Consider the following 12,349-nt stretch of genomic DNA (forward strand, 5'->3'; position numbering starts at 1 on the left):
AAGCAGCAAATGGATTAAACAGTAGCTCAGCTTTTGAATCCATGCTAAAATCAAATATCTTATGGTCATAAAATCCTGTTGTCCGTCTGCTTGGCTTTCACACCACAAATTGTACCGAACCGTTGTCTGGAGACCCACACCAGCCCAAACAAACCAAATTTAAATGGCCAAATGTGGCAGTTTGTTCCAACCCATTAGAACAGGTAAGGTGAGAATGCACCTGGATTTGTCCCTGTGTTACTGCTGCACACCCAGTTTGAAATTGCTCAGAGGCATTCTCACCTTTATCCATACTGGGACCAGGTTCTTTTTGTTTCTGAGTTTGATGATGTTTTCTCACCTGGTGCTTCGACAGATCGTCAAATTAGCTGCCACAGACCACAATTTCTGACTTTGACACATCTTAAAGGTCCAATGGCATGAAAATTTCACTTTATGAGGTTTTTTAACATTAATATGAGTTCCCCCATCCTGCCTATGGTCCCCCAGTGGCTAGAAATGGCGATAGGTGTAAACCGAGCCCTGGGTATCCTGCTCTGCCTTTGAGAAAATGAAAGCTCAGATGGGCAGATCTGGAGTCTTGTCCTTATGAGGTCATAAGGAGCAAGGTTACCTCCCCTTTCTCTGCTTTGCCCACCCAGAGAATTTGGACTGCCCATTAGAGAGAGAAATCATGGCTTTCAAACGAGCAAAGTGGCAGTTGTTCAAGGCCACACCCCCACTCTCCACATTGCCCCCCCCCCCCTCCAATAGCTACAGACACAGAAATGGCACATCCTAAGGAAAGCTCATTGTGGGACTGGCTCTAGTGGCTGTAATTCTGCACCAAGGCTGAATTTCGGGAAAGAGACTTCAGATACAGTATTAGGGGACCACTAAGGTCGATATAAAAGCATCCAAAGAGCACCATGTCATGGGACCTTTACATTTTATACAGTTAAAATAATATTATGATTATGAATGCATCCAGCGCTCTGCAAATGTGTATTGTATTTGCATGGCATGTGCACTACTTTCTGCCAACTAAGTGATGACGCAAAATCATAATGGTTTCAAAATTAACTGCTCACTATAGAGTACTGAGTGAATGAGAAGTCACAGTGGCGGTACTATGGTGGGATTTTATGTTAGTTGTTGAATTGTATTAGTTGTGGGTTTGTCGAGGTTTCATCTCATGGCTCCTCTCCTGCCCCCCCCTCAGGCCCTGACCTCAGAGCTGGCTCAGGCACGTGATGACTCCAAGAATACCCAGAACGACCTTCTTCACAGTGAGAACGTCCGGGCCGGCCGAGACAAATACAAGACCCTGCGACAGATCAGATCAGGCAACACCAAGCAGAGGATCGACGAGTTCGAGGCCTTATAAAAAAGCCTTCGGCCCCTCAGCCACTCACCCTTTCTGAATGGTCACTACATCTCGGCCGACACAGATGGACACACACAAACACGCTCCAACTCATGTATACCCAGTTGCATCAATTGCAGTCTTAACTGGAGCAGTATAAGCAGCACTTACAGAGAGACTCACTTCTGTTGTGGGTGTGCAGAGCTTTGCAAATCCTTCGGAGAAAACTTAGTGCCAAAACCTTTCTCTTCTTAGTGTTTCAGATCCTTTTCGTGTATCCGATTGTCTGTAGTTTGATCGAATTTAGACCAAATCATTATTGTTTTTATCCAGAGGTGTGATGAAGTAGTGGGACGGGCCAAATTCTATCATTATTTCATGATGTGCATATATAATATGTGATCAGAGCCTCGCTTCTTTTTTATGTCTGTCGTGTAGAAAGAAAAAGAACAGTTTGTTGTTAATAGCGACCACTCAGAAAGGGGCAAAACAGTATAAGCAGGAAAATGTATGGTTGTTTTTGTTTTCCATTATATTTGAACACTTCCAAATGTTGAATATTGATATACGGTAGTTTAAAATCATCCCTAGTTTGGTATTTATACTGTATATGGGACATTAAAAAGGGTATTTCATCTTGGTTTGTATATTTTTGCTATCTACTAATGATAATGAAAAAAGTAATGTTTCAAAGATTTTATATAATATCGACCAAAATAATATCAGTCTTACGTTCCATACATTTTTCTTTAGATCACTAAATTAAAGAGATTTAACTGTAAATTATTATTATTTTATATTGTAGGAAACCTCTAGCTGCATGCCATTAAATCAGTTAAGGAGATTGCTGGCTATCTAGCTACTTTTGATTAGTTGTTTTTTTGCTGTGCAGTTCACAGCATGCTGAGGAATGTCTTCATCCTCAGAGCACTGTGTTGACTGGGACACTTCGGTTTAATATATTTTATTTTATTCCATCTCTGTTCTGTGTCATGTTGCTGTTGAGTGAGAGATGAGCACGTGTTGTGTGCTTTTACCTTCCTAAGTGGCCTTTCTCTCTGGCTGTCCCTCTGCAGGGATCAGTGCCAGACAGTTGGTCTTCACATCATAGCCAAGGTGCATAGTCACGAAAAAATACGGTAGCCTTTAGTTGTTTTAATGTTACACCTAATGAGGGTTGAGATGAACGTTAGAAAGAGTTTTTATTTTGCAGCTAGGTCACAATGGACTGACCCAGACAGTACAACAACACTCTCCTCTCTCTGGACATGGACTAGAGTAGCATCGAAACACTCAGCTCTGTTGGCCTTTGTATATGAACAGGATTTTATAATGAGGTGTTCGACATATTGGCAATAAAGAAAAATCTATGATCACACATCAGCATGTTTTTACTTTGTACATTCACTGTATGACTGAAAGTGCATGAGGGCTGAAGTAGATGTGATGTGGCTTTAGGGATGGCAGTATAAGTCTTTACAGGTTGGTCCACCACTGAAATATCTCAACAACTATTGGATGGATTGCCCAGATTTTTTTTTTTTACATAGGCCTACATTCCAGACCGTCCTCACCCAGAAAACGACCGTATAGGTTGATTGTGCAAGCAGCTCATAACGACACATATTTATATTTGCTGTTAGATGGCGACCTCTCGTGGCCGTAGGTCATTTTCGCGGAAGCAAGATAACATGACCCAATGTAAGAAACCAAAAGTCAACGGTTACTTTTTGAAGTTATTCTTTTTACAGACCTTAGTCGATCTGTAATCCTCATTTTAGTAGTGTTAAATGACTCATTCTAAGCCAATCGCTGATGATTTCCTAAACCTAACCAAAAACTGCCGCCGTTAGGCTACATTAAACAGAACGGTCTTATTCCTTGTGTAGGAAAATCTCAATAAAATGTGTTTGTTTGATTTCTGAAGAGGAAGGAGAGGCCTGGGGTCGAATTGAAAGAAAGTTAAAGATTTAATGAAACAACACGATGAAAACGACAGTCAAAACACAATCAAACATAAATATGAAACACTGCCAGCAGTGGACTGAGTTGACATGCCTCCTCTTCAGGAATTACATCAATCAGTCATGCGACATGACAAAACAATAAACTGTAAACAGCAAAATGCTTCCCCTTGCGGGGTCACAGACATTTATTCCCTACACCTGGGTGTTTCCTCAAATGAAATCTTCCCCTATTGGTCAGATGTCTCTCAGGTTAAGGACAAACCTCTGATCTCCAGTTTGCTTCAGTTCACAGACAAAGGTCATTTATCATGGTAGTGCTGATTATATTCAAGTTTACAGAGATACACATTTTCTTTGTTCTAATCAAGTCTGGCCCAACAGGGGGTGGCTCCCCAAAAGCAGATACAATAGATCTCCATGTGTGGAGACAAGGAGCTTTCTCCTGTATGCTAAATGACTGATATGACCTCTTCTGATTCTCTAGAAGCTAGAGATGGTGTGAGCCAGACAAATGCTGATTAGTGTAGTTACTTGATTAGATTTAGCTGCAGGCCCCATTAAACATTGTTTTCAAAACATAAGCATGGTTTTAACTTTTTACAACCTAACACTTGTCCCCCTATACTTGTGTAAGGCGTCCTTGGATTTCGTGAAATGTGCATTATTGCTTTTGCTCGTGACAGTGATACCCGGTTTAGCTTATGATCCATCCAAAGTAGGCTAAGTTACCGTATGCAACACTTGAAATGCAACGATGCATCTGTAATGTACTCTTATTGTAAATGAATGATTTTCTGTCTGAGCAAAACATTCATCGCAGTTATATGACCTCGTGGTAAACTAACTCGGTAATCTACAGTGGGCAATACAGCACCGTAAAGAAAAGACCTGTACGACAGCAAGTGTGCTAAAAACACTACCGCTTTTGTCCAACGGGGCTGCTGAAATCAACACAAACTGAAAGTTACATATAGCCGCTTTAATTACTTTTAATTGTAAAATGATTTAGTTTGACAGATAAATAACATTTCTTTACAAACGTATGTGCATGATGTTAACTGAATGAATGCTGACTATTTTATTTACAATTTACAATATAAATACTGCACTATAAACATGTTAAAGTGCTGAGTCTGTTGTTGGGAAGAGGCGCTGAATGCTGTCATGTTCTCCTGACGTTGGGCGACAAACAGTGAAGCTGACGTCACTCCACCTGTTGGGGCATCCAACACCGGTTGCCATGGTGACCCTGGAGAAGACAGGGGTCGGGAGAGAATTCCATGTAAGTGACATCACCACATCTTGCACAAGAACTTTTCTTCTTCATGGCTCTGTGAAACCAGAGACTGAGCATGTCTTTCACGCACTGCTCAGACAGAGACAAGAAAGGCTTCATTGTACAGAAGGAAACATTGGATAGCTCACTCTGAAATAAGTCAAACCACTTCCTGTGAAGTGGCGGGTGTGGCTCTAAATTTCATTTGTCAGAAATATCATCCGAGTGTCTTTTTCATTAATTTAATTGGCATTGATGTTTAGCTGCTTGACCCCTCTGATAGAACATCAGGAAATTTAATTTGAAAGATGCATTGAATGCTGCAAAGTAGCCTTAGCTGGTAACAGTCTAACCCCATTTATTTAGCATATACAGTATAAGCATTATACAGAGGCTTAACAAAAAATTCTTAACTCAGACATCCTCCTACTAGCTTTCTCTGCCAGAGCTTTTTAGCAACATGTAATGGCCTTTATTAGCGAGTTATCCATTCGCTAATGGAATGATTGTCAGTCATTCAATAACTGTGACAAATGCTTCACAAATATAGATGTTGACATATACATTAATAATAATTAATGTCCCTATGTCTGCTTACAACTAAGTTATAGTGTTGTAAACCACTTATTTATTGTCTGTATACTAGTTTAGCTTGGATAAAGGAAGTTACCAGGGTCTATTTGAGCCCCTCCTTGGGGGTCCCTCAGAGGGGCAGGAGGGGCCACAGCTTCTCAGCTTAGCCGTCCTCAGCTCGGTCTCACCCTTTAGAAATGGGCGTTGTCTGGATGAGCTCTCTGCCTACTCCCAGAGTCAGACACCTAAACACAACACACACAATATCTATATAATCACACCCTCATGCATTATTAAACACTTCACACTCTTTAATGCATTCATAAACACACACCAAAACACACATAACACACCTCGCAGGCCTGCACACACAAAGAGACATGCAGGGCCATAATGAGGTGTATTTACACTCTGACGCATGTGTTCTAACTTGTGTTTGCATTAATGGAAAAGTGTTTGGATCCTTTGATAAGGACAGTTAGTCGGTCATTCCCATGTGGCACAGCGTTACCCTCTGTGAGACCAAAAGAGAAGCTCTTCTGACCTCTAGTGCTGGAACACGGTGCCTTTATTCCTTTTAAACATTGTTTTAACCAGTGGTGGAAAGTAACTAAGCACATTTTCACAAGTACAATACTTAAGTACAATTTTGAAGTATTTAGTATTTAAATGGTATGCTACTTTTTAGTCCACTACATTTATCTGACGGCTGGAGTTTCTCTGCAGATTAAGATTTTTCAAACAAAACACAATCAATTTATATAATATGACACTGTACTATGAGATCAAATAGTAAATAGTATATAAAATTGTTAAAATGTGCAGTAATCAGTATTAATATTCCGATCATATGATATATATATACTGATTTGACAGATAAAAAGGCCTATGTTATGAGTTATACGTTATGAGTCCTACATTCTTATTGTTTTCAAAAACAATAACACATTGTTGATGGATGAAAATCTTGCAACTCAAGTCAAGTTTAATCAAATTTATTTTTTAAAGCCCAATTTCACATACAATACAAAACAATGTATAATGCTACGTGTGGTTTAAGAAAGTAGGAGTCAAAATTAGATGAGAAAAACTTAATAAATAAATAAATAAATAAAAAAAGCAAGTTAAACATTATGTGTTTTTTGTGTGCAAACGGACAACTACATTATCATCCATTTTCAATTTGATCCAAATTTAAGGATGCCCAACAGATGTTTAATCAGGTGAAAATGCAGATGCAATGTTATTATGAGATTGTTACAATAAATACATATTAAATTATCTGGCGACGTGTGTCTTTTTCTTGCAGACATTTAAGGGAGCTGAGCTGCAGCAGCTCACCCTGGTTGTTGGAGCTGAGCTTGACTCTAACCAGCAGTTCTCCTCCGTCCTGCTCCACAGCGCCGCCCTCTGGACTCTCAGCCTGATGGGCACAGAAATACAAGAAAGGTGAAGGAAATAAGCTCTCATGCACCCTCGAAACAATCCCTTTAGCTATGGAGACCTAATGTCTTCTATATTAATACAATTAAATACAAAAAATACAAACAAAATATATAACATAACCAATTGTTATGTAATCCCATATTTAAAAAAGGATCAATGGATGTCAACAGAACCATTAATGCTTTTCTCCTCATCTGTATAACGTCAGAGCTGAACATCTGAACCAGTTTTACCTTCTGACAAAGTGGGTACCAGTTGAAGCGCTGGGAGTCCTTGTCCTCAAATCTCCAGCCGTCCAGCGGGACAAGGACCTCACCGAGAAACACCTTCCTTTTTAGGGTTCCTGAATGCCACACAGTGGCCTGCAGTCTCTTTCCAAACAGCAGGTGGCGCTCCACGTGATACTGTCAAGAACCAGACAAAGAACTTTGTTTAATTTGATCATGATACGACCAGGGGCGTCGGACTGGGGGTGAAAAGGGGACTGGGTACCCAGGGCCCTCATGTGAGGAGGGCCCAAAAAGATGCTAGAATGAATAGCTGTGGATGCGGGGAGGGGCTCATAAAAAATGCCTTTCTACAGGGCCCAGAATTTTGTGCTACGCCACTGGATACGACACCACATCGATTGTCACAACAGCTGAAGTAAAAACGTTCCTTTTACCTTTAAAACTTCATTATAAACCGGATCAGTCGTGTTTTTCTTGACTGTCGTCTTCATTTTGCCGCTTTTTCCTGGCAGCATGTAGAGTTTGACGCATCTACACAAAGAAATAACAGGATGCTGAGGTTTCGATGGAGAATCACACAACAAAATGGGGTCATACTGTACATGTATGCACAGAGTTATGTTTTTATCCTTACGGGTGACATTTCTTTCTCTTGGTGTCTCCGTAGTTGAGATTTCTGCAGGCGCCGACTGTGATCTCCAGACAGGAAGTGTTGGTGTTGTAGGCCAGAGCCAGCTCCAGCTCTCCTGCTATGCTGATGCTCTCGAAGGGGCCGCAGTCTGTGCTGATGCTGCTACTGCTGCTGCCCTGAGGAGGTAAATTTACATGTTTAAAAAGGGCAGAAAGACGTGACGTGATGGACATTAACAGCAGTACAGAACAGAAAAATGCAGGGGTTTTTTTCTATGAGCTTGGAGGCTGAAATGATTACAATCTATTGTGTGATATTTCAGCCATCACAGGATGTCATATGGGGATTTTTCTATCTCTTATTATCAGCTTCTACTTACTCTCTTTCCTCCAGAGTACTCAGAACCGCACGATGTTTCTTCTTCCGCCCCAGTAGAAGAGCCTTCCTGGTCGCTGTCTTTGCTTTTCTTGAACAGGTTTGGAAGACTGGGGCCTTTAAAGAGCTGAAAAAAGAAGCAGGATTTATCAGTACTATGAGGGACCAGTAAAGGTCTTAGATTACTTTAAGATCCCTTTAATGACCTTGTTTGGTAGTCTCATCGGCCCATTTGGATTGTGAAAACTCTCAGAAACGTCCACCTTAACTTGTCGCAACTGCTTGTTCTTAACAAGACTTGTTGGCCAGTAAAGGTGGACTGGCATCTTTAAGGCCCTACAGCTGAATGATTTCCTTCGCCGTACTACACATACGAAGTGTTGCGAATGACTTACATTGCTAGATTTGTTGATGTCTGTTTCAGAGAGACTCTTCTGGGTGCTGTAGCACGACCCTCTCCGACTGTTGTTGACTCTCAGCAGGTCTCCTCGCACATCATTCTGAGAAGTGGAAATCTCTGTATTGAGAAACAAGAAGTCACATTGCAGAGCAACGCACAAAAACTATTACAACAGTTTTTCTTTGCCTGGACAGACGTGGTGTCGCAAATTTTGCAATGCACGCAATATGGTCGTTGCTATCTGTTCCCATCATCTAATGCAACTTAAGTTGGTGCAGTTAGGATGATGAGATCTGAGGTTTTTTTTATTGCATCATATTATTTCAGGCATGTTTCCTTTGTGGTTATTACTGCATGCATATTTAGCTTAACTGATTATATTATGATAAAATCCAGAGGAAGTGATGCAGATAATTCTGAGAACTTTCTCCCCAAGATGCACACGGGCAGAAATACGGCAACAATTTAGTGTTGTTGAGTTAAGAATTTCTCATAAATGTGGACTGTTTAAATTATAGGAGACCATGTTTAATGAGACATACACTTACTTTTAATATGACTTGTGAAGGACACCATTAGATCCTCCATAGATTTGGTAAAAGGTTTTGAGTTCTTCAAATCCTGCAGATCAAAACACAGCATTTATTGACTCAAATTTCACACATTTGACAGTTTTTACTTTAAAAGAATGCTTGAAAAATATAAGTATTTTACCCCGGATCTGCTCAGAAACTGATAATCCAAGTGGGGTGGAGGAGTGGGAGGCACAACTGATATATGACTGTGAAGAATATCAGACAATAACATGTTACTTTGTGTTTTAAGTATTTTATTCAAACGTTCAAAATAAATATGTTGACATTCATTGTACCTCAGCACATGGTAGGTCTTTAATAATCTCTCCCCAACCATTTCATATTTGTCTGTAAAGAAAACATATATTAGGAATGAAAACAATTTATACAGGGATACTGACTATGACTTCCCTGTGACAGTCTGAAAGTCATTATATAACAAAAAGGAAACCAATTGAGAATACATGCAGTATTTTAAACAAACCTATAGTGACTGGAAATTTCTTTGCCCTCTCCTCTAAGAACCAGTCTCCAGACTTGAACTTCACCTCCCTGTGAAGAAGAATAACAACACATAGTCATTATATAATTACATTATAAGCACTCATACTTACCTATTCATAGTGAAAAGAAAAAGTAGCAAGTTAGCTATTCTAGTTACTGTCCCTGACTATTTTATTATTTTTAGTAAATGGTATCATTGTTGCCTCTTTTAGCTTGAGTTTTATTTTATAAAACTTTTATTTTTTTATGTCGGTGGGCGGGCTTATGGCTGCTGCTGCTGGGAACAGCGGTCTTCTGGAAGACTTGGAGTTAAGCTTTTCTTTGAGAAAAGAACAAAGAACGGCACTGAAATCATTCTTAAAAAAGGAAGATGTGTTCAGAGTTTTGCCCACCGGATACGGCAAAAGTTTAATCTATCAACTAGCTTTGCTACCTTCTTCGTTGCTCTACCTGGTTGTAGTGCTATCCTATTGCGCGCAGAGGGAATTTGAAAGACAACCGTTTATCCCGCCCCTCGGATTGAGCCCTGTCAATGGTGAGTTCCCAGAACCAACATCTTGATGTGGGTCTGGCTTGTCAGGCTAGAGGACAGCAGCAACAAGTTGTAAATACAATATTAACATATCACCTTTAATTGAATATAATTAGCAAATAGTTGCTTATGTACACATCCAGCAGTTATGGAGTAACATTATTATTATCAATTGGGAATCAAGTCTGATGAATGTAAATCCAATTGCACTCTTCTTTTTGCTCTGTGTTTGGTCTGCACCAACTCCTGAGGGAAATGTTTGGCTCAATTAGCTGCTAAATGCTCCACTGTGTTCACCTGTAGTCTCTAACTGTGTCTGGCTGTCTGTTTGGAGCTGAGCAGGGATAGTGTACAGCAAATAGTTTGAGCTTTTTTGATTTATTACTGAAAACAGCTGCCTGCTGCGGAGAAAAACAAGCATTGAGAGCGTTGACAGTGAACCAAAACACTGAAGTTGCAGGCCGGACAGCTATACAAGGAGCTGAAACTCACTATAAGTATAAAGCCGAAGGGAGTTGCAGATTCAGGTGATAATTGTCTGAGGGTGCATCATTAGGATCAATTGCCATTTGATAAATTGTTAAAATAAAAATATTGACACTTTAAAGAAAGTTTGAATTTAAAGTTTAAAGGGGCTAAACAAGAGTTTCGAACGAATAAAAGCTTTCAAATGTTTCAAATGACACACATGCAGTCATTTGTGTTGTGTTTTGAGCCCCACTGAGTCAGATATTTCTTTGCATTAAGCAGGTGGTATAGCTCTCTACTGCACCTGTAGGCGTGGCAGACCGTGCACTTCCAGCCCGCCGCTCCCACGCCCACGCGGCACTTGCTGCAGATGCGGTGGCTGCAGCTGTGGCAGACTGCGCCCGAGTTCCAAAACTTTCCCAGCGGCCTCTGACAGCGGGCACAGGTCCGCTCGCCATACTGCCGGGCAAAACTTTTTGCACCTCTCCTTCGAAGTTCCTGCAGCTCATACTTCATCCTCCTGAAATAAAGATAGACGGAATAATACAACATCTTTAAGCTATTTTTCACAAAGATAATATTTCTTATTTTCTCAGTTTGAAAGTATTAAACATCCTTTCAAACTGACGTATTCTTTATAATTTAATATCCAGATTATAAAATATACTGAAAGACACTGTAGGACAGAAAATAACACAAAATCTTCTGACAGTATGCTCGCTTTCTGTTAGCCTTGTCTGTTGCTGGTCTCATAATGATAATGAAATAAGATGTGCATTCCCCTTTCATCAGCAGTAAGAAGTATTTATGAAAGTAGCCTAAAACGACTCACCTTATCCTGTCCTCTTCAATGGTACGCAGCTGTTTGTCTCTCTGAAGAACCTCCAGGACTCTTTCTCTCTCCAGTGCTTGAAGCAAACCTAAATCCATCTTTAAACAGCAGTCTCTGATCATGTGTATCACTCTCACTGGTCCTCTTCTCTCTGTCTCTCTCTCTGCTTCACTGTCTCCTTTTTTGTTCCTGTCTGCTCCTCCTCTCTTCTTTAACCCTCCCCCAGACCTCCTCTTTAGTCCTCTATAGCTGAAAGATTGAAAGAAAAAAGATAGTGAAAGGTATTCTAAGTATGTGCTGGTAAGATCCCCTTTCTCCTGATTGTGATCTCTATCCACGTCAGAGCCGGATGTATATGTTGTCCTCCTGAGCAGATAGTTGCAGTGTTTCCACTTGGATGATTAAACCTCGGAAAAACCCTCTTTTAATATTCTTTTCTCTAAAGGCGAGTGAAGAACTGCAAGTCTGCGATATGATGACGCAGATAGTTATTCAGTTATAACCTCAGAGCCTCTACAACACAGGGTCTGATGAGATTTAAAACAAACTACACAATACTAGATTTGGGCTATATTTTAAGCTTCAAATGCTGATTTTGTCAGACCGCTCATGTCTTCATCTTCCACTCTTGTGTCAGCGTCGTCAGGTTTTACCCCCATTATTCAACCCCTCTCCTGTTAAACCCCCCCCGCTTCCTCAGCTGCAGGGAGAGCAGTGATGCTTCACTGATGACAGAGCTGCAAAACAAACCAAATGCCAACCCTTGCATTATTGATGGCTGACGTGTGTCTGTGTTCTAGTTTCTGTTTTTCTTTTCTTTTTGCAGGTCAGTAGACTTATTCAAACTGCTAAATATCCATTTCAAAAATAAAGTCATCCCCTGAAGCTTAACATTTTTTAAATAAAGATTAGAGGTCTGCTTTTGTCAAATGTAAATATGGACTAAAATGCTTTATTTTAGAGGTATAGAATTATATTTTGGGAAATACGGGCATTTGCTTTCTTGCCGAGAGTTAGATGTAAAGATTGATGCCACTCTATCTAACTCTTGGCAAGATAGCGAATAAAAGTATTTCCCAACATGCCAAACTGTTCCTTTAAGCTGTCATTTATCTCCATAGAGGGTCTCATTTTCAAACATCTCCATTTGGAACAAAACCTCTTTCCTCTTCAGTAGCAGACAACTGAAGCATGG

At 40.3% G+C, this 12,349-nt stretch overlaps 2 protein-coding genes across 3 annotated transcripts in view; one reads left to right on the forward strand and one right to left on the reverse strand.

The window, feature by feature from the left end:
* Positions 1-2,723, forward strand: part of ezrb (ezrin b) — a 38,339-nt gene extending 35,616 nt beyond the window's left edge. The window contains exon 14 of the mRNA XM_039782344.1: positions 1,202-2,723. Within this exon, the coding sequence (XP_039638278.1) occupies positions 1,202-1,366 (165 nt within the window). The 3' untranslated portion in view covers positions 1,367-2,723. The remainder of the gene's footprint in view (positions 1-1,201) is intronic.
* A 1,553-nt stretch (positions 2,724-4,276) lies between these two features.
* On the reverse strand, positions 4,277-11,754 carry sytl3 (synaptotagmin-like 3). Of its 2 annotated transcripts, XR_005636873.1 has the most exons (14): positions 11,155-11,752; positions 10,627-10,842; positions 9,303-9,370; positions 9,115-9,166; positions 8,958-9,024; positions 8,792-8,864; positions 8,239-8,360; positions 7,848-7,970; positions 7,472-7,644; positions 7,272-7,368; positions 6,841-7,011; positions 6,503-6,584; positions 5,259-5,406; positions 4,277-4,561 (listed from the first exon to the last, which is right to left on the reverse strand). XR_005636873.1 is itself a non-coding variant. In XM_039781400.1 (12 exons), exons 1-12 carry the CDS (start codon positions 11,274-11,276, stop codon positions 6,435-6,437), a joined length of 1,434 nt encoding a protein of 477 aa, XP_039637334.1. In that variant the 5' UTR covers positions 11,277-11,754; the 3' UTR covers positions 6,141-6,434. The 2 variants fall into 2 exon arrangements, 1 of the variants encoding a protein (XP_039637334.1); XM_039781400.1 differs by lacking the exons at positions 4,277-4,561; positions 5,259-5,406 and having other exon boundaries at positions 6,141-6,584; positions 11,155-11,754.
* Between the last annotated feature and the right edge of the window lie 595 nt (positions 11,755-12,349).

The sequence above is a fragment of the Perca fluviatilis genome, chromosome 18, assembly GCF_010015445.1.
Source record: "Perca fluviatilis chromosome 18, GENO_Pfluv_1.0, whole genome shotgun sequence".
In the NCBI taxonomy this organism is placed as follows: Eukaryota; Metazoa; Chordata; class Actinopteri; order Perciformes; family Percidae; genus Perca; species Perca fluviatilis.